This window comes from Phragmites australis, chromosome 14, assembly GCF_958298935.1.
Source record: "Phragmites australis chromosome 14, lpPhrAust1.1, whole genome shotgun sequence".
Lineage (NCBI taxonomy): Eukaryota > Viridiplantae > Streptophyta > Magnoliopsida > Poales > Poaceae > Phragmites > Phragmites australis.
Window position 1 is genome coordinate 22,426,613 of NC_084934.1, and position 21,710 is coordinate 22,448,322.

Genomic DNA, 21,710 nt, shown 5'->3' on the forward strand with positions numbered 1-21,710 from the left:
CAACACCCATGCAAGATGGCCACCGCGTAACCAATATAATACACGTTGCTTGATATATTACATTACATTATACAGCGATGTGGGACCGAGCAATATAATGGGAGTGTCTTCTAGTATCACATGATTTTGGCTTCCAAAGTGACATGTTCGGTTCTCTGCCTGCCAAGAGTTCGTCAGAAAATTTCGATCCAAACTTGTCATGGACTAGGGATCGCGATAATTTTCTGTTGTACTCAGTTCACTCACTGGAGGTTGCAAGCTTAAATCCAAATAAGAGTATTTTCGTGGAGTCTACAGAAACCAAAACTTATACAGTTATATTACCTTAAGAAAACATAGTTTAATCAAAAGCCGCGCCCTTCACCTCTTCCTCTCCACATCATTCTTCCAGAATAACAATTGGATCTATGGGTTCAGATACTCACGGGTTCTACGCCTGATAGGTCTGAGTCCGGGTTCCATTTTCCGTCCACGGGTCTATCGTGTCAGGTATCAGAACTAGATCGGGTCGGGCTCGGATTTCAATTTTTACCCACGGGTACCCATCGAGTTGCCCAAAACACTATATTATAGCCCGATCAGCCACTCCCAATACCACACAATGCACGGTCGCCCAATCTCCTAACCCTCATCCGCCTCCTTAGCGGCTCAGCCGCCAACAATGCCCACGCCACCGCCTCGTGTCGCTGTCGCCTCGCATTGCCGCCAACGTCACCTCGCGTCGCCTCACCCCGTCAGCCCTTCGGTGCTCCTCCTCCAAGACACCTCCTCGAGCACGGTCGTGCTGTCATAGTTGGAGCAGATGGGGTTGCCCCATTTGCTTGCTATCTGCCCTCCGCCCTCCGTCGTTCGCGCCGCCTAATCCTGGCTGTCCACTGTCCAAGTCACCCTGCGCTCGCTGTACGCCATTCGTGCCGCATCCTCTGCTCCCCATCTACGAGCGTGGTGACTGACTTAGATCTGTTGATGGTCATGCTCGTTGGGGACCCGTTGGGTTTTGGGTGCCCGTTGTGTTCGGATGCAGGGGCAGATTTTTGCATGATAAGCATTTCAGGGGCGGGACGGGTTTTAACTTAATCCGCACTCGATCCGGTCCGTTGCCATCCCATACATTCTTCTAATCGGTGAACTGTATATGCAGCCCAGGGGTGGATCAAGGCCCTTGCTAAGGGGGTGTTAGGCCTCTTGCTATTAGATCAAGTTCATGTTTTATGAGCTAAAATAATGTATTTTTTAATGTATTTCCTCATTGATTCCTCGTGGGTTTATTGGGCTTAGCCCGTGCAGCAACACCTCAGCACGAGCCTTGAAACCACCCCAGATGCAGCCTATGCTACTGCCATCGTATCCACCCCATTCTTGCATATCATCACATATTGTAGCCTCTCCTAACTTGTTAGGCTACTCGTTGATCACCCTAAGCCGCGCTAACTATATTATTACCAAACCAGCGATTAATGACATTCTAATTGTCTCTGGAGGTGGACCACCCCATACGACAGAGTGGGGAAGTTGCCCCAACTAGGGGGGAGGGGCAAAAAGGGGAACCCATCTTTCCTAGGGCATTTCGCACCCTTGACCAGTGTTAGAACATGCTATCCTCTGTGGTCTGCCGATGAAAATAGATAGTGTTAGGCATCATTGGTCTATCCCACTCTAGTGCTTGGAGCCTCTGCCATGGTCCAAGGAGAAGGAGAGGCTAGTGGAAGGGAGATATGCATGCAGAGTCATCTCAACTAGAAAGCTCCCTTGAGCTCTCCATGAGTTCATTTGATTTGGGGGCGAGTCTGGCATGTTAGAGCAACTCTAAAAGCCTAGCCATTGCTCCCTTTATCCATCAAACCAACAAAATGTGCTGAAAAACTCTCTCCAACATACTCCCTCCAATTGCAAATATAGGTCATTTTAGACTTGTGCACAAAGATTAAGAAAGTAGATCAAATGACTTTGTTGCCCTTTATTTATTCTGCATTGGAAAAGATAACTCATTGATTTGTGAGAGTGGTAGCATTTATTAAACAAGGGCAAGACGAGAACAAAAGAGAAAAAATGCATAGAAGTTTGAGAATAACTTATATTTAGAGAATAGTTGAGGGGGCTAAAACGACCTACATTTGCAACCAGAGGGAGTACACGCCATCACACCCTCTATTTTGCCTCGCCCTCCACACCTGGGACCTCACACACCACATGTAGCAGGCGTTCTCTCGCACGCCATCAGCCAACGGTCGCTATCCTCTCGCCATCTCCCTTCCCCTCTTCCTTCAGCCTCGACTGGCGCTCGAGCTTGTTGCCGCGACTACCCCCGAGCTCGCTTGCAGCCTGCCCGACCACCCATCGCCTGCCCCGCTCCAGATCTAGGAGCGGCGGTGCCCCTGCCCCGAGGCTAGCGGAAGTGAAGGGGAGGCTGCGTGATTGATTCCCCTCCTCTAAGCCGACACACCCTTGTTGGAACCCCTCTCCTCGCGTTGTCTTCCCCAATGCCGGCCACCACTCCTTCACCCTCTCAGTCGAGTCGCCTGCACTAAGATCCTTCATATCAACCTGCTACACGGTGAGCATCACTGGGGTCCCATGAAACTTTGTCGCACATCACTTTCTTCTCAGCCCGTCACCGACCCACGACGTACCGACGGCCTAGCTCCGCTGTGGTCGCTGCACTCGATGCCATTTGGGTTGTTGTGGGGCCCTCCCCTGAGGTGGCATTCAGCTGGTGGTGCTCCCAAATGTGGTCTCCATCGCTCATTTCGTAGCCGGCCAAGGTGTGGTCTTATGCATGATTTGATCTCATGTTCCAACGGCCAAGATACGATATGACAACACTAACAAACATGATTACAGTTCACCACACGTATCAATACTGAAGGATCAATTTAGGAAAAGGGACGAAAAGCATGCGGTGCACGCGAAGTCCAATCTTGAGTTGAGCATCGAATCGGCATAGATGCATAGGATGATTTCATCTATTTACAAGCTTCGCATCTTTACTCTTTAATAAACGTAGTACGTTCTTTATGTGTAGTGCGTTTACGAGGTTCAAAAGAAATCGGCATCCAGTCAGCGGCCTCCTCATCCCCATCCACTAGGCTCCAAAGTCCAAACAGTTTCGGATGGGCCCCGCAGGGGAGTGCGTGGGTGGGCTGGCCCGTGATCTTCTAGAAGCCCAAGGTCTTGCGCTGTTAAGACTTGAGGCTGGCAGCTCGTTGCTCTCCAATTTCTCCTTTTCTTGCTGTGAGATGTACATGTACTAGTACTGCACTGGTACAGTCAGATGGGGTCTTACATGGTCATTTGGTTGGCACTGAAACCATAATTGATTATGATGAGTCTAAAGTACCTAAGTTCCTATTCCTACCAACAAGGTACAAATAACATATCCTTTTTCCATAGAAAATGTTAGTATCATCCAAATCAGATTGAAGTTTCTTTGTTGAAAATTTATTTTCCGAATCTTGAACTGAAATTCTTCACAAAAGAATAATGTTGGCCGTTCTCGATTTCTCGACGAAGAAGGAAAGAGCCATGGCATCACATTCCTCCCATCGAAATGACAACGCCCAGGCCTATCAACTCACCCTCCTTTGTCGGCTTCCCATTGGTGGCCCCCACACCCACCCACGGGCGCCACGTCATCACCATCTTATTCTTATCTCCCCGCGCACGATCGGACGGCCGAGACGCCCCCACGCGCTAGGCCCTTCCGATCCCGATCGGACGGACCTCGGCGGTTCAAACCCCATCCACGTCGGGTCAAACGCGCGAACCGCGTGCCCGCGTCACGCGTGTCGTGGCCACCTCCGCGCGCGCGCGGCACGTGACCCTCCGCGTTTCCATCCCCTGTTGACTGTTGTATGTCCCCGCCGTGCGATACCGATCCGGCGGCGCATGGTCTCTGGTCCTGACGACGACAGCGGCGGGCTGGCGGGCGAGCCCCGGCGTCGCGACGCGGGAGCGCTGACCGCCGAGAGGTGGCCGTGGCCCGTGACGGCGTGAGGCCGGGCAGTAACGGTCGCCGTCGGGTCGGGGGTATATAAGGCATGGCACATTGGGGCTCCTCCTCTCTCTGTCTCTCTCCAAGATATATTAATTTTATTCCGCCCACACAAAAAGTGGGGGGGTGCAAGCAAGAGAAGGATAGGGACACGAGAACCCGGAAGAGAGAGAAGAAAGTTAGAGAGAGAGAGAGAGAGCGGTGGTGGTGGAGTTGGACCGGAGCGTTGGGGCTGTGCGGATCGGAGGAGGTGAGCGCCCTCGTCCTTGTACCTCGTCGGATTTGATGATTGTTTTTGTGTTGGGGTGGCGTTTTGAGGATGGTTTGATCGGCTCGAGGGGGCGGGGGTAGGGTGGAGGTGGGGGTCCTTGTGCTGTTTCTGGTGGGACTTTGGTGAGCATTCGAGTGCATACGGGTTCATTCGGTGGATGGGTTCAATTGGGCGAGCTCTAGTGGACGAAATAGTTGGGGGATTTATGTTTCTTTTAGCCGATTTCATCCCTTCAGGGGTCGGTCCTGAGAGCATTTCGCTGCTGGCCCCGGGAGAGCACTTCCATTCGGGGTTTGATGAGTTGCTCTTGCATCTGGTATGCGGTAGGGGCGACAACCGTTGCATTTTTCTGTTGATTTTGCTCTACTTAGTTGGTCGATCGGTGCTGATTTACGGTTCGTTTATTACTAAGTTTTTCGAAACGAAGTTTATTACTTTAGTTGGTATAACTAACTGTGCTGGATGCAATTTTTTTGCTATATTTAGCTCGGCGTGTGATTCACTTGATGGAAATGGAATCGTCCGTGCCTGTAATTTATGTAATTAAGGAAGAATAAAATAGCTTACTGCATTAGTAACAAGTAGTGAATAACATACACTTTCCCCTGTAGGAACTGAAACTTAGGATCCATTTGTTTGTTTGTATTGATGGGCGTGGAGCGATTCGTGGATCCATTTTAGTTCAACTCAATCAACTAATTAGTTATTTTAACTAGATCAAAATGACTAATTAGCTAATTAAGTTGTACTGACATGGACCCACGGATATCTATTGGTGCTCCACGCCCGTCCCTATTTGTTTGATTAGGACATTGGCTAGAAAATGCTGTGAGTCACCTGATTAGTCAGTTGACTTACCTTTCATGATGACAATCCATGCGATAATTGCTTTTACCGAGTAAAGTACTCCATGGGAAGAACAAATCGAGGTTCTTCTTGGAGAGGGGGTCCTTTTAACTATGATTTTAGCATGGTCAAACAGCGTCCAGGATCCTAGAAGTTTCAGGCCCTTGCTTACTGGATGGAGTAGAGACTATGCAAATTGGCTTCTTGTTTGAGCGATGAAGGTGATGTTGATTCCACATGGTTGATCGGTCAAACTTCCTGTTGGGAGTTCTTTCTTCAGAATTCAGAGGGGAGCAATAGAGCGGTAGTCAAACAACAAAGTAGGTCAATTGCCTTCAACAAATGGAGAATCTTAGAGGCTGCTTAAGGTTGGTCTAGAGAACGATCAATAATCAAATAGTCTAGGTGACTAGGTCAATCCTCTTCCACCAACTAGAGAATGTTTGAGGTTGATCTTCTTAATTATCGGAGCAGTGAATGGGTGGCTGAAGGAGGTGTAAGACTTGTTGTGATGTTTGGTCTCCAAACTCACTTGTTAGGCTGGATTTTTTCTGAGAGCACGATAAATTGATACTCTCAGAAAAAAGTCTAGCTTCATGTTCTGTTGCTTGAGTTTGACATTCTGAATAGACAAACATAATTTATAAGGATGCTTTGGTTTTGAGGGTCGGTGGCTGAAGGAGGTGTAAGACTTGCTGTGATGTTTGGTCTCCAAACTCACTTGTTAGGCTGAATTTTCTGGATAGGTTGATACTTCTTTTTTCTGAGAGCACGATAAATTGATACTCTCAGAAAAAAAAGTCTAGCTTTATGTTCTGTTGCTTGAGTTTGACATTCTGAATACACAAACATAATTTATAAGGATGCTTTGGTTTTGAGGGTCGAACAGTGGAGCCACTGGTATTATTGGAAAACAATTGAGATATTTTGTAAACAAAGTCCTGGCTAACGGGCCCTTGGAATCACATGAGACAGATGATGATCTGATGGAATAGGTTGGCTATTTTGGTAACATGGGAACTCCTAAGATCTTATATCATGAGTTGCAATGATGGCAATTAACGTTTTTTGATTTTCCATCTTGTTACTATAATATTTACTTGAATTCAGATCTACTACTCTTCCACTTTTATATTACTTTGATTTGATAACACAATAACAATTGCAACATGATATGTAGGTAAATATTTGGAACTACCTGTATGAGTGCATTTGTGTATTCTTTTTGAGCATACACCTCTGATTTGCATGTTGGTAATGTGGTTTTACTTGACACTTCAGGTAGGAGTAGATAACAATAATTTTCTATCCTTACTGTGATATTATGTATCCTCATGAATGGTCTCCTATGGAGGTTTTTGGGATGTTAAGTTGCATATGCTTTTATTAAGCCATACTGCTGGTTTGCAATGTTTGTTGTCTTCTGCCTGCGCTTTTTCTTCATTTTCCTGATTTATATTCTTGAAGTTGCACTGCTAAAGAAAAATGTTCTCTTCTGGTTGTTTGCTCTGTCACCTTACTTGAAATAAGTTGTTCATAGGTTCTTCTCTTCTCCTATGTACAGGTTATGAACAGCTAATGCCCATTCATTTATTATGGACTTGCACCAGTTGTTAAAGTACAGATTAACAGGTGCTAACGTCTTCTACAAAATTCCTACTGAGAACAACTTAGCAAACTCTCCTTGGACATCTAGTCCACTGAAGTCCGAGTTCAGCAACTCCTCGTACACTCCTCTTTCAGCCCAGCTTGAGTGTGATAATTTGTCTGCTCTTAGCAACACTCCAGACAACCAGAGCTCTACAGAAACCATTTCAGCCCAACCAATATCCCCGCTGGAAGTAGACAGCTCATACAGACAGGCAGGTATCCTTTGGGAGAACATCCAAGTGAGACCTGATCCATTGCATGCAACATCAAGGCATAATATGCAACACGCTTTACGGGAAATAGAGACTGTTCTGATGGCACCTGATGCTGATGATGCAGCCACTGACACCAAGCACGAGTTGGAGGGAAACAAACCTGCTCAGCTGATGAGGCAGCGGTCAAGGACATGGAGTCATGAGTCAAGACAGCCATCACCAGGAGTTGTTCGGGCACAATTTGCATCTGGATACCCCAGAGCAAGCTATGAATTCCGCCCAGAGAAACGTCAAAGGGAGTTAAGGGAGGATCCACAGAGCATTGTGAAGCAGCTGTTAACCGAGTGTGCTGAAGCATTAAGCGAGGGCAGGATAGAGGAGTTCAATAAGCTTGTTCATCAAGCTCGCGGAGTTGTTTCAATTACTGGGGAACCAATCCAGCGTTTAGGTGCTTACCTTCTTGAGGGTTTGGTTGCTAGACATGGAAACTCGGGTACAAACATATATCGTGCTTTGAAGTGCCATGAGCCGGAGAGCAATGAACTTTTGTCCTACATGAAGATTTTATACACTATCTGTCCGTACTTAAAGTTTGGCTATATGGCTGCCAATGGGGCAATTGCAGAAGTATTAAGAAATGAGGACAAAATCCATATAATTGATTTCCAGATTGCTCAAGGGACACAGTGGATAACACTGATACAAGCGCTAGCTGCAAGGCCTGGGGGTCCACCACATGTGCGGATCACTGGGATAGACGATCCAGTTTCACAGTATGCCCGTGGTGAAGGTCTGGTGATTGTAGGGATGATGTTGAAAGGCATGTCCGAAGAATTCAGGATACCTCTGGAGTTTACCCCTCTATCTGTCTATGCCACTGAAGTTACAAAAGAAATGCTTGAGATTAGGCCTGGTGAAGCACTTGCTGTCAACTTCACTCTCCAGCTGCACCACACCCCAGATGAGAGTGTGGATGTTAACAACCCACGGGATGGGTTACTCCGGATGGTGAAAGCGCTGTCCCCGAAGGTGACTACATTGGTGGAGCAGGAGTCGCACACCAACACGACGCCTTTCATGATGAGGTTTATTGAGACCATGGACTACTACTCTGCCATGTTTGAGTCAATCGATGTGAACCTGTCACGGGACAACAAAGAGAGGATAAATGTGGAGCAGCACTGCCTCGCCAAGGACATTGTGAACATCATCGCCTGTGAGGGGAAGGACAGGGTGGAGAGGCATGAGCTCCTGGGGAAGTGGAAATCAAGGCTGACCATGGCTGGCTTCACGCCTTGCCCGCTGAGTTCGTATGTGAACTCGGTGATAAAGAAGCTTCTCCCATGCTACTCTGACAAGTACACATTGGAGGAGAAGGATGGCGCGATGCTTCTCGGTTGGAAGAACAGGAAGTTGATATCTGCTTCTGCATGGTACTAACAGTAAGTTAAGAAGAACATAAGAAAACATCTCTTATATGTATACTGAATTTCCTGGTCTGCTCTCCGGAAAGATTCCCTTTGTTGTACATGTACATGATGCTGTACCCTCAGTGTCTGTAAAATATAGACCAGGATAAACATTGAAATTAGATTGTAGCTGTATGGTAATTACAATTTTCTTGTGCTTTTAATGTATTCACCGCTGTCATAGTCGATGGTATCTAGGATGTACTTCTCCATACATGCTCTCGTTGATCAGCAAACCTGCTGGGATGCTTTCCATTTCATGGAGCATGCTTTGAGAATGCAGAGTTTCCGTCTGTCGAATGTATCCTGCTAGTATACACCATTCCTGGGAGGAAAGAAGGATTCTCAGTTACTCTTTCGCTCATAGAAATATCTACTGCTGTGAGATCAAACTCTGTGCAGGCAAATGTGATGTTGTGACCCTTGAATCATCATTCAAGAAGAACAGATGGAGGGCATAGCTTTCTGCGAACACAGTAGGCAGTGGTGTCGTGACAAGGCATAAGACAAAACCGGCAATGCTGAATGAAGATTTTATCTCGTACTGAAGAAACTGCATCTGCCATCTGAGATGCTGGACGATAATGCTCCAGGTAAGGGGTGCAAGCAAGCGGCACGGCACCAGGCCATCAGTAGGCGGTAGCCACAAAAAACAAGCAACATAACAGGCTAGGCTCTGCTCAACCCACAGGGCACATCCATCCAAACTCCAGAGTTTGAGCTAGCTTAGCTGAGAATAAAATGTTCCCTGAGCACAGGCCCTTACGCGAACTTGGCACAAACACTGTACAGCACACAAAAGTCTAGACTGCTAGACCATATATTTCTTTTCTCTAGTATGGATTCTTGAGCATTCTGAAAAATAAAAGATGATAAGCGACAAAAGTTGAGCTCAATGCTTCCTTTTCAAAAGAAGTTCAGTTTGTCTAAGAATCGATGGAGAAGATTAGAGGATAAAAGGAGTTCTAAGAATTTCCTTTCAAAAGATTAGAGGATAAGCCCTTTGCGGCCACGTCGAGCCCCTAGTAGCCGTCGGTTGCCCCTTGAGGCGTCTCAATCCTCTGTGCTAAGGGTGTGGTCTCCTCCGTGAAAAAAAAGATTCTAGGTTGCTTCTCCAAGGCATTTGAGCTTTAGCATGCGCTGCGCCCGCCATAATACTGCCTATTAAGTGATCGGTTTTTTAGACCCTATCAAGTCCTCGTTTTGAATACATTTTACAGAAATTTTTATAAAACTATATAAAAAAAACTTTTCAATCCATCATCAGGAATCGTGAAAAATTCTCAGAGTTTCAAATGGGTCTGAAACTTGTAGGTTCTCCTGGCTCGATGTTGACGAGCTGTCTGGTCCACTCAAGCTACGTGTCGGTCAGCCTGTCTCGCCTTTCAAGCCCAAATGTACGACAACTGTGCCAGACCCAATCAGCTGAACTGAACCAAACCAAACCTGGTCCGGCCCTAGACCTTAGTCAGGTGTAGACGGACCAAGCGGCCTGGGCTGCAGAGGCCATTGGGCCCATGGCCCCAGCCGCCAGCCGTCGGAGCAAGACTTTTTAAATATTTTTAAATCTAAAAATTGAAAATATATATGTCCGTTTTAGAATTTTATAATTCTAAAAACATCATTCAAATGCCCTAAAAATTCAAAAAACTATTGAAATTATCATAATTTTTTTTAAAAAATTTGTGGTATACAGAATGCTAAAATATAGTTCTTCAAAAAAAATTCAATGCAACAATTACTTGTATTATCTTTTTTTTCTCATTTTATATTTCATATTCATATCTGAAAATTTTTAAGGGCTAGATGATAGAATTTTCTACATCATAATTTTTAAGAATTTTTTATGATTATTTTAATAGTGTTTTGCATTTTGAAGTATTGGAACTCAGCTTTTTTGTTTTTTTAAATATATCGCCCTTTGTAACTTCACCTTTTTGACATGAGTACAGAGTTACAAAATTAAAAAACGGACACTATATTTATAGTTTTCGAATTTAAAAAGAATATAAAAATAAAAAGTCTCGGAGCAACGCGAACCGTCAGGATACGGACTTACGGAGGACGACTGGCTCTTACCATCCTTAACGCTATCCGACAGGGAACGGGAGAGGGCAGTGCCGCGCCATGGCAGGAGCCTTCGCTCTCCGCCTCGTGCCGCGCCTCGCCGCGGCGCCGCCGGGGAGGGGGAAGGGAGGCGGGCGCGCTGCATCCGGCCGGGCCCTGTAAGTGGGGATAGGTTTCTTCTTAGTATTTTTTTTTTCTTCGAGGATAGCATTTTTTTTGTCGCTCTCGCGTTGGTCCGGGAGGGAGTGAGCGCAGCAGGCTTGGGCGGTGCGACTCGGGTGGTGCAGGTAGGACGTAGGAGCCTTGTGCTCCGGATCGCGGATGTGCTGCGCGATAGGGTCTGGGTCGTTACTCTTTAGCATTCATCCGGTGGAGTAGTCTAGGATCTGAATGGTTAGGGAAATACGTTTTGATTTGACACAATGCTTTAGTTTCGATGGAATGCTTTTTCGTAGAAGCACGACCCACCTGATCTGTTTGATACAGTTTGGTGATGATGCTCAAGGCACACAAATAGTTCGGGAGTAATTTGACAGATGAGGTAGCTGAAGATGGTTTTGGTGACTCGGTACAGTTTGCCTTGTGTTTGTATTGCCAGAAGAAGCTCGGTTGTGGATTCCAAGACTTTTTGTGAGATAGAACTACGCGATGCTGATAATCACTTCAGATACTTGAGATATTACTACTGTGTCGGTATTTGGTTGTTCTGTTTATGATGTAGAGTAGCTTTTAGGCACAGACTCATTAGTTACTCACATATAATTATGGCGTTTAGTGTTAGCTCTAGTTCTGGGATTCTTGTAAATGACCAAATGAAAGTGTCCTGCAGACTAACTTTTTCTTGAATATCAGAAATTCTGCTAAAAAAAAATCAGTTCATCTTTCTCTACAGTTTTATTCGTTGTAGCCTGTCAGATACACTGCAACGTTTTTTTTTCTGGTTTCATCTGTCGAAGGGTTTTTTAGAAAAAAAATAAACCTGATTCAATGAAAGCTAACACAATTAATTCAAGTTGTAGGTTAGATCTCCCTTTCTACTCTTGATGAGTTCTTAAATCCATTCAATTTGCTGCAACTGCTACCGAGATTATGATGTGTGCTCTAATATGTTCTTCGTCAGTTAGCAAATTTATTTGCATTTATTATGGTCGTAGGGTGTCAAAGAAACCAAACAAGGAGCATCATTTGTGGATTAGGAAGGAGACAGCTGGGTCGGGGAAGAAAGCTCTCCGTCTTGTTGATACTGTATGATATAACACAACTTTATCACGCTTAATTATCCTCGCTCAACATGTGAAACCAGTTTAACAAATGGTTTCTTCGGTTACCAGTTTAACAAATGGTTTCTTCGGTTATCATATTTCTCTTTTGCGGCGCTCTGATTAATAAGAGTTCATTATTGTAACCATGATCCTATCAGGCTTAAGAATCTTACGTGTTCTCAAATCGGTCTGTGGAACCATATCTTTTAGGTTTCAAAGTTACCAAACGAAAGGGAAGCTATTTATGGTGCATTGGATAAGTGGAGTGCTTTTGAACCTGAATTTCCTATTATAGCAGCAGCAAAAGCTTTGGGGATGTTGAAAAGGCGAAGACAATGGCTAAGAATCATCCAGGTATGGTTATTATTGACAGAAGCTATTAGTTGCTAGCATCTCAAGAATACAGCTATTTCTTATTTGGAGTTCTGTTATGCCACTTCTGATGGCAAGCTAGTTTTCTCAATCACCTATGCTTTTCATAGGTAACCAAGTGGTTGATGAGCAAAGGCCAGGTGCTGACTTGGACAACATATGATACGCTTCTGTTGGCACTTTTTATGGATGGAAGGGTAGATGAGGCTGAGTCAATTTGGAATACTATAATACAGACTCATACGCGCTCAGTGCCCAAGAGGTTGTTCTCTCGGATGATCTTGATGTATGAAATTCGCCATCGTCCAGACAAAGTTTTGGAGGTGATATCTGATTCGTTTTTACTTATCTTCTAGGCTTAGGCGAACGCTACTTTTTGGACCCTTAACTGTAGTTGAATGTGTGGCTCATTCCAGCTATCGGTTTTCTTCTATTCCAGCTGCATTTGTTGACTGTTAGAGTAAGTAAATCATGTCTAGCTCAATGTTCTAAAAATTGTAACTGGTATTCGTATGGTCACCAATCTAGTAGTGATTACACAGCCTAATCAGAACAGGAAGGGAACCGTACCTTGTTTGTGCCTTTGTGGTCTAATAGAACTGTTTTGGGAACACTGGTCTAGCTGGCTGGTCAGAGTTGAAACTTGTTTATTCCAAAAGGAAACTTCAAAGTCTTACTCTTGTCCATGCCAATTTCAGATATATGCTGACATGGAGGAATTAGTGGTGCGTCCAGATGAGGATACAACAAAAAGGATTGGAAGAGCATTTATAACTTCTGGCCAGGAAGATAAAGAAAAGGTTGTCCTTGAGAAATACTTGAAAAAGTGGAAGTACATCCATTTCAATGGAGAGCGTGTTCGGGTGCGGAGGGACGGGCCATTGGGGTAGTAACCATTCTCTGAAATGCTTGAAACCATCAATACGATCTCGGTTGTGACTTGTGAATATGTCATTGTTGTCTCCGCGACGGTCGTACACACAGTAATTACCATTCCTCGTATGTGAGAGGGAACAAAGGCACAAAGCCGAGAGATTGTATTGCTGTAGCCTCTAGGGGCAAATGTAAGAGCAGATGGGTAACAGCTAGCAACTGCTAACAAGATACTGATTTAGGTATTGTAAGCATCCACTAGTTGTGATGCTTCAAACTGGTCGGTTGAACTTGTATGTGTTTGTGTAGGGTATTTGAACTTCAATGGAATGATCTTGTGTTATGTTCTAATTTGTCTTTATGAACCAAGTCTGTAGCCACTGTGTAAGTCGTGGCCCTTATTGTGCTACCTTGTCAAGAAGAATCTCTGACGATTGGGCCCCACGTATTACAGATCGCATGCGCTGAAACTTCCAGTTTCTCGTGGTACACCGCGAAATTGCTCTACTCTTGAGTCTCTTGTGATCTGTATCATGTGCAGCTGTTACATCCCTTCGTTGCTCAAAGTTCTTCAGGAAATGATCATGTGATTTGCATTTCGTTTGTTCTGCTTGATTCTCAACCTATATGGTGTTTTTGTTTGAACGTCAGTTCAACCTGTATGTATGGCCGAGTGCTGCGGAAGACCGGATGCAGATAAGCTACCTCGTGTGCTTGCCGTGAGCCTGCGACGTTGCCATCACTGGAGATGCTGCGTGCTCGTGCTGCAGCCACAACTTGCCATTCCTGACGCCGGACGCTTTGGCATGTTCCGCCCGGGCTGCTCGGTGCTCCAGAGCGGGTGGCAGGCATCAGCGGACCGCACGAGCCGGCCCGGTCGGTTGGCCCCATTCGTGCCCGCGTTTGTTGTCTCCGTGATCGCACCGGACGCTTCCCCGGCCCGGCGAAACACTCTTGGCTCCGGCGCCAGCGCCAGCCATGGGGCCTCCTCTCGGCTGCGATGTCCCGCGGATGGCCGCGGATGTTCTGGCAGCGACGCGCTATCGCCTCGCGCCGCGAATAATGACGAGGCGTTGGTGGGTGGTCGTTCGTCCCGGATGGCCTCCGTCGTCGAAAGCGACGACGCGACGGGGACGACGACAGACCTGCGGTCTCCCCAACTGACGCTGGCTCGCCGTGGCAGCACAAGCTGCGTGGCGCTTCATCCAGCTCAATCCCGTGATTCCCGTCGCGTCCTCTAGTGCCATCGTATCACTGTCTCACCGAGGATTTCGAAAGCTGGGGTTCTAAAAATTTCCTGGATCTTGGACGACAGCATTTTTGTTTTTTCAAAAGTCTCCTCTCCCTGCATGCAGCGGCGGCCTGGGCACACAAACCCCCTATAATTTTTGGCATAAAAAGAAGGGAAGATGAGATACCAATTTTATTTTAGATAGATTATAAAACATTTTTTTTAAAAACTCTGATATATTAGAGAGAAAACATAACATCTCCTTTAAAATCCTAGCTCTAAAGCATAAGTGGCTGGCTCAAGTCTCATAACCAGTTCTACTCATTTATTTATAGACCTTTGAGAGCTTCCTTAATGCTAAGTTCCATTATTTCTAAAATACTCATCTATTATAGTATACCCCTACCTACCACTGAGTATATTTTGGTTTATTTTCTCATCCATCTATCAGACGACTGTGACTCCTTCACGATTTAACTTCGTATCGACGTAAGCTTCACGATGATACAACATGTGCTTTATACTTCCACGGTTTTAAGGCCAGACCGCGAAACCACCTCGTACGCTTCTCAAAGAGTAACTCACTACCGCTTGCTTTGACCTCAAGCAAACATCCCGATGTCGACACATGAACTCCGTCATGCGATCTTGACCGTCGACAAGTCTCTCTCGCTCCCGATCCTTGGGTCACCTTCTCACTTGCACCAGCATCCATTTCGTTTGAATTTGTCAACACATCGTCAACATTCTTCCTTCCATGCTTTGCTTGGCCTCCATGCACACAACTAGGATCGCCCTAGACTTCATATGGCCTCTTCCATCATCCGGCACTAAGCATCCCGCTTGGCCCCGATCATCTCGCCGTTGACCGCCAAATTGCATCCAACACATGCACAACATTTAGATAACCAAACACATATCTCCAAACTCCATCACAGGTTAGTCAAAATCAAAATCCTCAGTTGATCAGCATATCTCAAACAAATCATGAACGTCGAATGATTCGGCGTGCACACCTCCTAAGCGTTGGACCATCCGGTGTGTACAACTTATCAAACCGGCATGTTTTGCAACCTCTCTGCACAAAATGCTCCAGCGTGTTCTTCATCCTATCGCCGGAACATCCGGCGTGTTCAACTTCTCCATACCACGGTTTTGCACCCTATTTGCAAGAATTGCTCCGGCGATCACTTCGACATTCATACCCAGCATCACTGGATCATCCGGCATGTGAAGGCTGCCAGAATCGACTTACAGCCTCCCTGCAAGAAATGCTCTAACGTTGTAGCATCTATGCCACTAGATAAGTGGTAAGTGTTTTGGTGATTAATGACAACCGTATCATTGTGAGTAACAATTTATTTTGAAGGGAATCAAAAATTAGTTTAATGATATTTGAGTATTATTGGTCCCTAAGGCGATTATATGGACGATCAAAGGATATGTGCACGAAGATTAAGAATCTTCTAATTCTAAGTGTCACAGAAGAGATGAAGGACACTTAGAGTAGTATATATCTCATTTCTTAGTCTTTTGACCATACTATAAAGAGAGGTTAAGAGTAGTAGTTTGACTTAGTTGAGTCTAGACTTGGTTTGATACGCACTTGTGAAATTACAGCACTAAGTAGCTCAGAGAAGCCCATGGATCAGTTGCCGAGGAGTTAGAACTTGAGATTGGTTGAATTAGACGAGTTCAGAAGTTTTTTTTTACCTCACCGGATGAATCGGTCCTGTGTAGAGTGAACTCACCGGAGCATATTTCTTCTCTAGAGTCTAAAAGCTATTGAATACACAAGATGTGCCGGTGATTAAGGAGATGAAATCACCGGAGCCTTTTCTTGGTGACACATGTCCAGAAAAAGGTGAAGTGTTACACCAGATGGTTCGGTGCTCGAGCAAAGAGCATCACTGGACTATTTTGAATAGAAGTGAAAACTCTTCAGAAAATGGATTTGACCTCACAGGATGGTCCGATGACCTATGGGACGGATCACCGGAGTATTTTTTCCAAAGAAGATTGCAATGGGTAGTTTGAAGTGGTTATATTAACCAGATAGTCCGGTGATGGACAAATATTTATACCGGAGTAATTCTTCCGGAGGCGATTTCAAGTACTAAAGAATGAAGATAAGTTGTCCGGATGGTCCGGTGAAGATGTTGTGTACACAAGACAATACAACGGATAAATTCTGCTAGAGAAGGTCACAAATGTTGAAGTTTAATGAGTAACTCATTGGATGGTCCGATATGAATTGAGTGCTCACTGGATGACCTCACCGGAGCATTCTCTACAGTAACGGCTAATGCCAGCTGACACAATGGGGATTTGAAAATTGTACTCACCGGATTGTCCGGTATGAGTAAGAAGATGCTCATCGTATTATCTGGTGTTAAATGAAAAAAGTGGGTAGTTATACAACAGTTAAATTTGGATCTCTAGCATATAAATACCCTTTATTTCGTTTCACTGAGCTCTCTAGTTACCCAAAGGAATTCATACATTGTGTGTGTCATCAAGAAGCAAGAGAGAGCACTTGAGTTGATCTGCAAGTCCCTAATTGAAGGTTAAGGATATCATTAGTGCTTGGAGATTAACAATTGTGCATCTAGCTGTAGTCTAGGTTTGATCTTGGTCAAATGAAGCTATTGGGTTGTTACTCTTGGTGGTTGATAACACCTAGCCGGTCTTGGTGATTAGAGGTGTTCTCGGTGAGCTCTTGGAGTTCTTGTGAGAGCCCCGAGAAGGGTTTGTACTTGGTTTGATGCCCGCTAATTTAGAGATGAAGAAGTAGCAATCATGAGTGATCACTTGAGTTTTGGTGACTCAAGGGGGAGCGATATCCTTGGTGAATGCTCCAACGAAGACTAGGGGAGTGCCAATTCCTCGATACCTTGGGAAAAAAATATGGTGTCCTCTTGTCCATCTCTTTACTATTCCATATTTACTTTGAGCATTTACATTCTTGTAAGCTTTTGTTTCCGCATTTTTTTCTTAGTATCTTTGCTTTCTAGTTTGTTAGCCTTGTTCTAACTTGTTTGTGTAGTCGTATTTCCTTTCATCTAGGTTAAGGTTACTACTTATTCTAGAAATTAGTAGAAATTTTCAATAGAGCCCAATTCCACCCCCTCTTGAGTCATTCGATCCTTTTAGCCGTTCACAAAGGTCCATCGCCAGACCATCCAGCGTACACTTCACATTTTGCTTCAGAACCAAAATGCTCCGGCATGTGCTCTGCCTAAACGCGGGACCTTCCGACGCGTTCAACTTTCCAAGCGCCGGACCATCCGGCGTGTGTAATTTTCCTAGACTCAGAGACAAACACACCAACTCTATTTTCTTTGCAACTTCGGTTAGCCAAGGTCATCAATGCATTACATATACATGCTCATGCAATCCAAAATCATCAAACCAAACCAATACCTTGTCAATCACTCATCACAAAGAGCAAAGAATGGTTTGAAGAAAGCACAAGAGATTCATCCAAGTGACTAAAACCTCGAAAAAGAGCAAAGCATGTCACTTGGCATAATAAGGATTATAAAAGCTCGAAAAGATAAGATGGACAAGCCAAAAACCTCAAAGGCTCAAATGCATATGCTCCATGCTCCCCCTTGATGAATGCACAATTTTCATTATGGATTTCCCCCCTTTCATTATGCAAGATTCTTCTTTATGGATTAATGCATATTTTCTCTCCCTTTGGCAATGCAAACATCAAGGACAAAATTTCCCCCCCTTTAAGACAAAGCACCATGCAATCTATGAATATGCAAATAAAATCTGAGCTTACAAAGCTTCACATATAGATCACAAAGAATTTGCAAGGACTAGAGATGCCAAAGCATTATGAGGAGTTAGCAATATATAACCCAAGGACGTACAAAGTCTCAAAGTGATTCCATGTCACAAGCACTGGGAGTGAAGCAAGTTTTGATCATATTGTTCAATTATCCAAAAGATGTCACCACAAGTGCATTCACAGTTTCATGATCAGTGCAAAGATTAGAGAAATTAGTGCTATGTTAAGTTCAAACTAGGCAACCAAGTACAACCCCACGGGCTATACAAATACCAACATATCAATCTAAGCCTTAGTTTGATAATATGAAGAAGAACATTTTTAGCACATTAAAAAGCACAAGTTAGCTTTATCATTTGATCATTTAACTATCCTCAAGTAAATTTAAGTAACCATGGGTTCACTTCTTTTGCGAACTACATGAAGACTTAAGCCACGTATTGGATTCAATTGTAGCTCAAAACTTGATCATTCATTTTATTAACCTAGCATAGGATTCAAGATATGCAATTTTTTACAAACCAAAACAAGTTATGCATTTGCGATACAAAAGAGCACATGCTCTCCCAAGGGTTAATCATGGGCTAAAATATTTACATAGACAAAGGTTAGAGACCCCAATCCGCCGAATTAAACAAAGCGACATAGCACAAGCTTTTCACAGAACTAGCCCTAATTGAAGCACTGGTCAAGCTAAAGCAAATACATAAGGGTGACAAGTAATTAGATTCATATTTCAAGTTTGTGCTTAGAAAATTCAAGCTTGCTCAGTAGATTTTATGCCATGTCTCGAAAAGAATCTAAGCTTGCACAAATTGTTATATATCCACTTCACTTAGCACAAATTCACAACTAGTAAAAGAAAATGCAATGAACATATAAGTGAAGCTCAACTACTATGATTATCTTACATGATGCGATACAAAACAAATGCAACAAAAATAAGAAAGAGTTTGTAAAAAGGTAACTCCCCCTCACACAATGCCATATGGATGACACACTCTAATCTCCCCCCTTAAATTGTCAAATCTTGTCGCATCGAGCGACTTGATGAATATGTCGGCTAGCTGGTGTTAGGTATCTATGTAGCTCAACTGAATGTCTTACTTCTCATTGTAATCTTTCAAGAAGTGAAATCTCACATCTATGTGTTTGGTTCTGAAGTGTTGAACTGAGTTATTGGCAAGACTTATGACACTGGTGTTGTCACACAAAAGTGGCACACTCTTGAAATCCAACCTATACTCTCTCAATGTAGCAACCATCCACAAAATCTAAGAATAACAGCTAGCGGCAGCAATATATTTAGGTTCAGCAGTTAACTGTGTAACATTAGGCAGCTTGCAAGAAGACCAACAAACAAGAGAGGTACCCAAGAAATGATAAATACTGGATGTACTCTTCATGTCAATTCTACAACCAATAAAATCCGCATCTGAAAAACCTCGAAGAGAGAGAAGAAGATGCAGAAAATCAAAGACCATACTCAAAAGTGTGCTTGAGGTACCTGAGTATATGCTTCATCGCTTGGCGGTGAGACATCCTTGGTGAGGCTTGTAAGCGAGCACACATGCAAACAGCGAAGTGGATGTCAGGTCTTATCGCTATCAGGTACAAGAGGGGGTTAACCATTGGTGTCGCCAAGGGCTTCACGTCTCTCATATTGAACTTTTTCAGTAAGTCCTTGGTATACTTCGTTTGGTGGATGAATATACCTTTCTTGCATTGCTTGATTTACAACCTAAGGAAGAAGTTGAGCTCATCCATCATTGACATCTCGAATTTCCTGCTCATAGTTTCTGCAAACTTGGCTAAAAATGTATGAGAAGAACCATCAAAGATAATATGATCCACATAAATCTGATCAAGTAATAAATCATTACCATGCCTAAAGGTGAACAAGGTTTTATCTACCGACCCCATCTCATACTCATGCTCTAGGAAGGACCCCATCTCATCTAGCAAGAAGGACTTAAGCCTATCATACCAAACCCTAGGCGCTTGCTTAAGCCTATACAAAGTCTTATGGAGCTTGTAAACTCTATGTGGGTATTTAGGATGCTCAAAACCTGGAGATTGCTTAACATAGACCTCTTCTTCTATGAAACTATTTAGGAAAACACTTTTGACATCCATTTAATATAACTTGAACCCTTGAGATGCCGCAAATGTAAGAAGGATCCTAATAGCTTTTACCTTAGCTAGCGATGTAAAGGTCTCTCCAAAGTCTATCCCTTCTATCTGAGTGAAATATTGAGCTACAAGTCTAGCCTTGTTTCTCACTACTGACCCATCCCCCCGTTTGTTTTTAAAAAAACCCCATTTGATGCATATAGTGTGAACATTTGGGGGTAGCTCTACAAGGACCCAAACTTGATTTCTCTCAAAGTTTTCTAATTATTCATGCATGCCATTGACCAATTTAAATTAAATAACGCATGTCCAACATCATGGGGCTCAAAGAAAGCAACAAATGCAGAATTAGTGAAATGCGCATGATGAGCAGGTTTAGACCTCGTTATCCTCTCATAGAGATCTCTGATTATCATCTGTGGAGGGTGTTGCCGCTGAATGTATTAAAGGGTCTCACGCTGTGAAATGATCCCCTCTCAAATGCAGCTGGTGCAGACTCGATGACAGTTGAAGTGAAAGTAGAGGCTGTATGACCCTCTACCGGTGTAAAAGAGGCAGGAACCAGCTCGGGAGTAAGAGTGGTAGTAAAAAGTAGTGGATCATTCTCATTATCCCCAAGAGCTGAAAGGTCGTCATCTACAAAGATGCTTTCGCTCATCTTCTAGTCACATGTACAGTCAAGAACAGGACTAGCACACGGGATTGATTCATCAAAAATCATATCACAAGATTCCATGATGGTGTTAGTGTCAAGATTAAAGATCATGTAAGAATAACCATGAAGAGAATACCCCAAGAAAATCCCATTAGAAAAACGCGACTCGAACTTGTCAAGATTGCCATGCTTTAAGATAAAGCATCGACAGCCAAAAAACTCTCAAATGAGAAACATTCAGCTTCCTCCAAAACGTAACTCATAAGAAATCAAATTCAAGATCAAGCGTAAAAAAATCCGATTAGAGATATAGCACACTGTGCTAGTAACCTCAGCCTAAAACTTCCTAGGAGTCATATGCTCATTAAGCATCGTCCTAGCTATCTCCACCAAAGTGTGATTCTTCCTCTCTACCACACCATTCTGCTGAGGAACACGTGGGATAAAAAATTAATGCTAAATGCTATATTCAAGACAAAAAGCATCAAAGAGATAATTCTTAAACTTGGTGCCATTATCACTACGAATTGCTTTCAATGCACTAGAAAGTTCCTTGAACAACATCAAATCCAAGCTCTGAAAGTGTGAGAGCACTTCATCATTTCTCACAAGAAAGAACACCCAAGAGTAGCGAGAGAAGTCATCAACAATAACAAGAACATACTACTTCCCACCCGCCAAACGAACCTGGAAAAGACCAACAGTGTCCATATAGAGAAATTCTCTCGGTCGTTCAGTCATCATCAGATTGACTAGTGGGTGAGAGATAGCAACCATCTTGCCATGCCGACAAGGAGCACAAATAAGGTTCTTCTCAAACTTGAGTTTGGGTAATACTTGGATCAAGCCTAGGGTACTCAAACGAGTAAGCAA

The 21,710-nt window shown here is 44.0% G+C and overlaps 2 protein-coding genes across 4 annotated transcripts; both read left to right on the forward strand.

Annotated features, from left to right (window-relative positions):
• The first annotated feature begins 4,052 nt into the window (after positions 1–4,052).
• On the forward strand, positions 4,053–8,610 carry LOC133890510 (chitin-inducible gibberellin-responsive protein 1-like). The gene is made up of 2 exons (XM_062330897.1): positions 4,053–4,241; positions 6,673–8,610. The coding sequence occupies exon 2, from the start codon at positions 6,704–6,706 to the stop codon at positions 8,411–8,413; it is 1,710 nt and encodes a 569-aa protein (XP_062186881.1). The 5' UTR covers positions 4,053–4,241; positions 6,673–6,703; the 3' UTR covers positions 8,414–8,610.
• Positions 8,611–10,357: 1,747 nt separating this feature from the next.
• On the forward strand, positions 10,358–13,367 carry LOC133890511 (pentatricopeptide repeat-containing protein At4g18975, chloroplastic-like). 3 transcript variants are annotated; one of them, XM_062330900.1, is made up of 6 exons: positions 10,358–10,667; positions 11,664–11,754; positions 11,982–12,125; positions 12,254–12,405; positions 12,500–12,603; positions 12,842–12,980. In XM_062330900.1, the coding sequence occupies exons 1-5, from the start codon at positions 10,570–10,572 to the stop codon at positions 12,600–12,602; spliced, it is 588 nt and encodes a 195-aa protein (XP_062186884.1). In that variant the 5' UTR covers positions 10,358–10,569; the 3' UTR covers position 12,603; positions 12,842–12,980. The 3 variants fall into 3 exon arrangements, with proteins under 3 accessions (XP_062186884.1, XP_062186885.1, XP_062186883.1); XM_062330901.1 differs by lacking the exon at positions 12,500–12,603 and having other exon boundaries at positions 10,371–10,667; positions 12,842–13,007; XM_062330899.1 differs by lacking the exon at positions 12,500–12,603 and having other exon boundaries at positions 10,471–10,667; positions 12,254–12,466; positions 12,842–13,367.
• Positions 13,368–21,710: the final 8,343 nt, after the last annotated feature.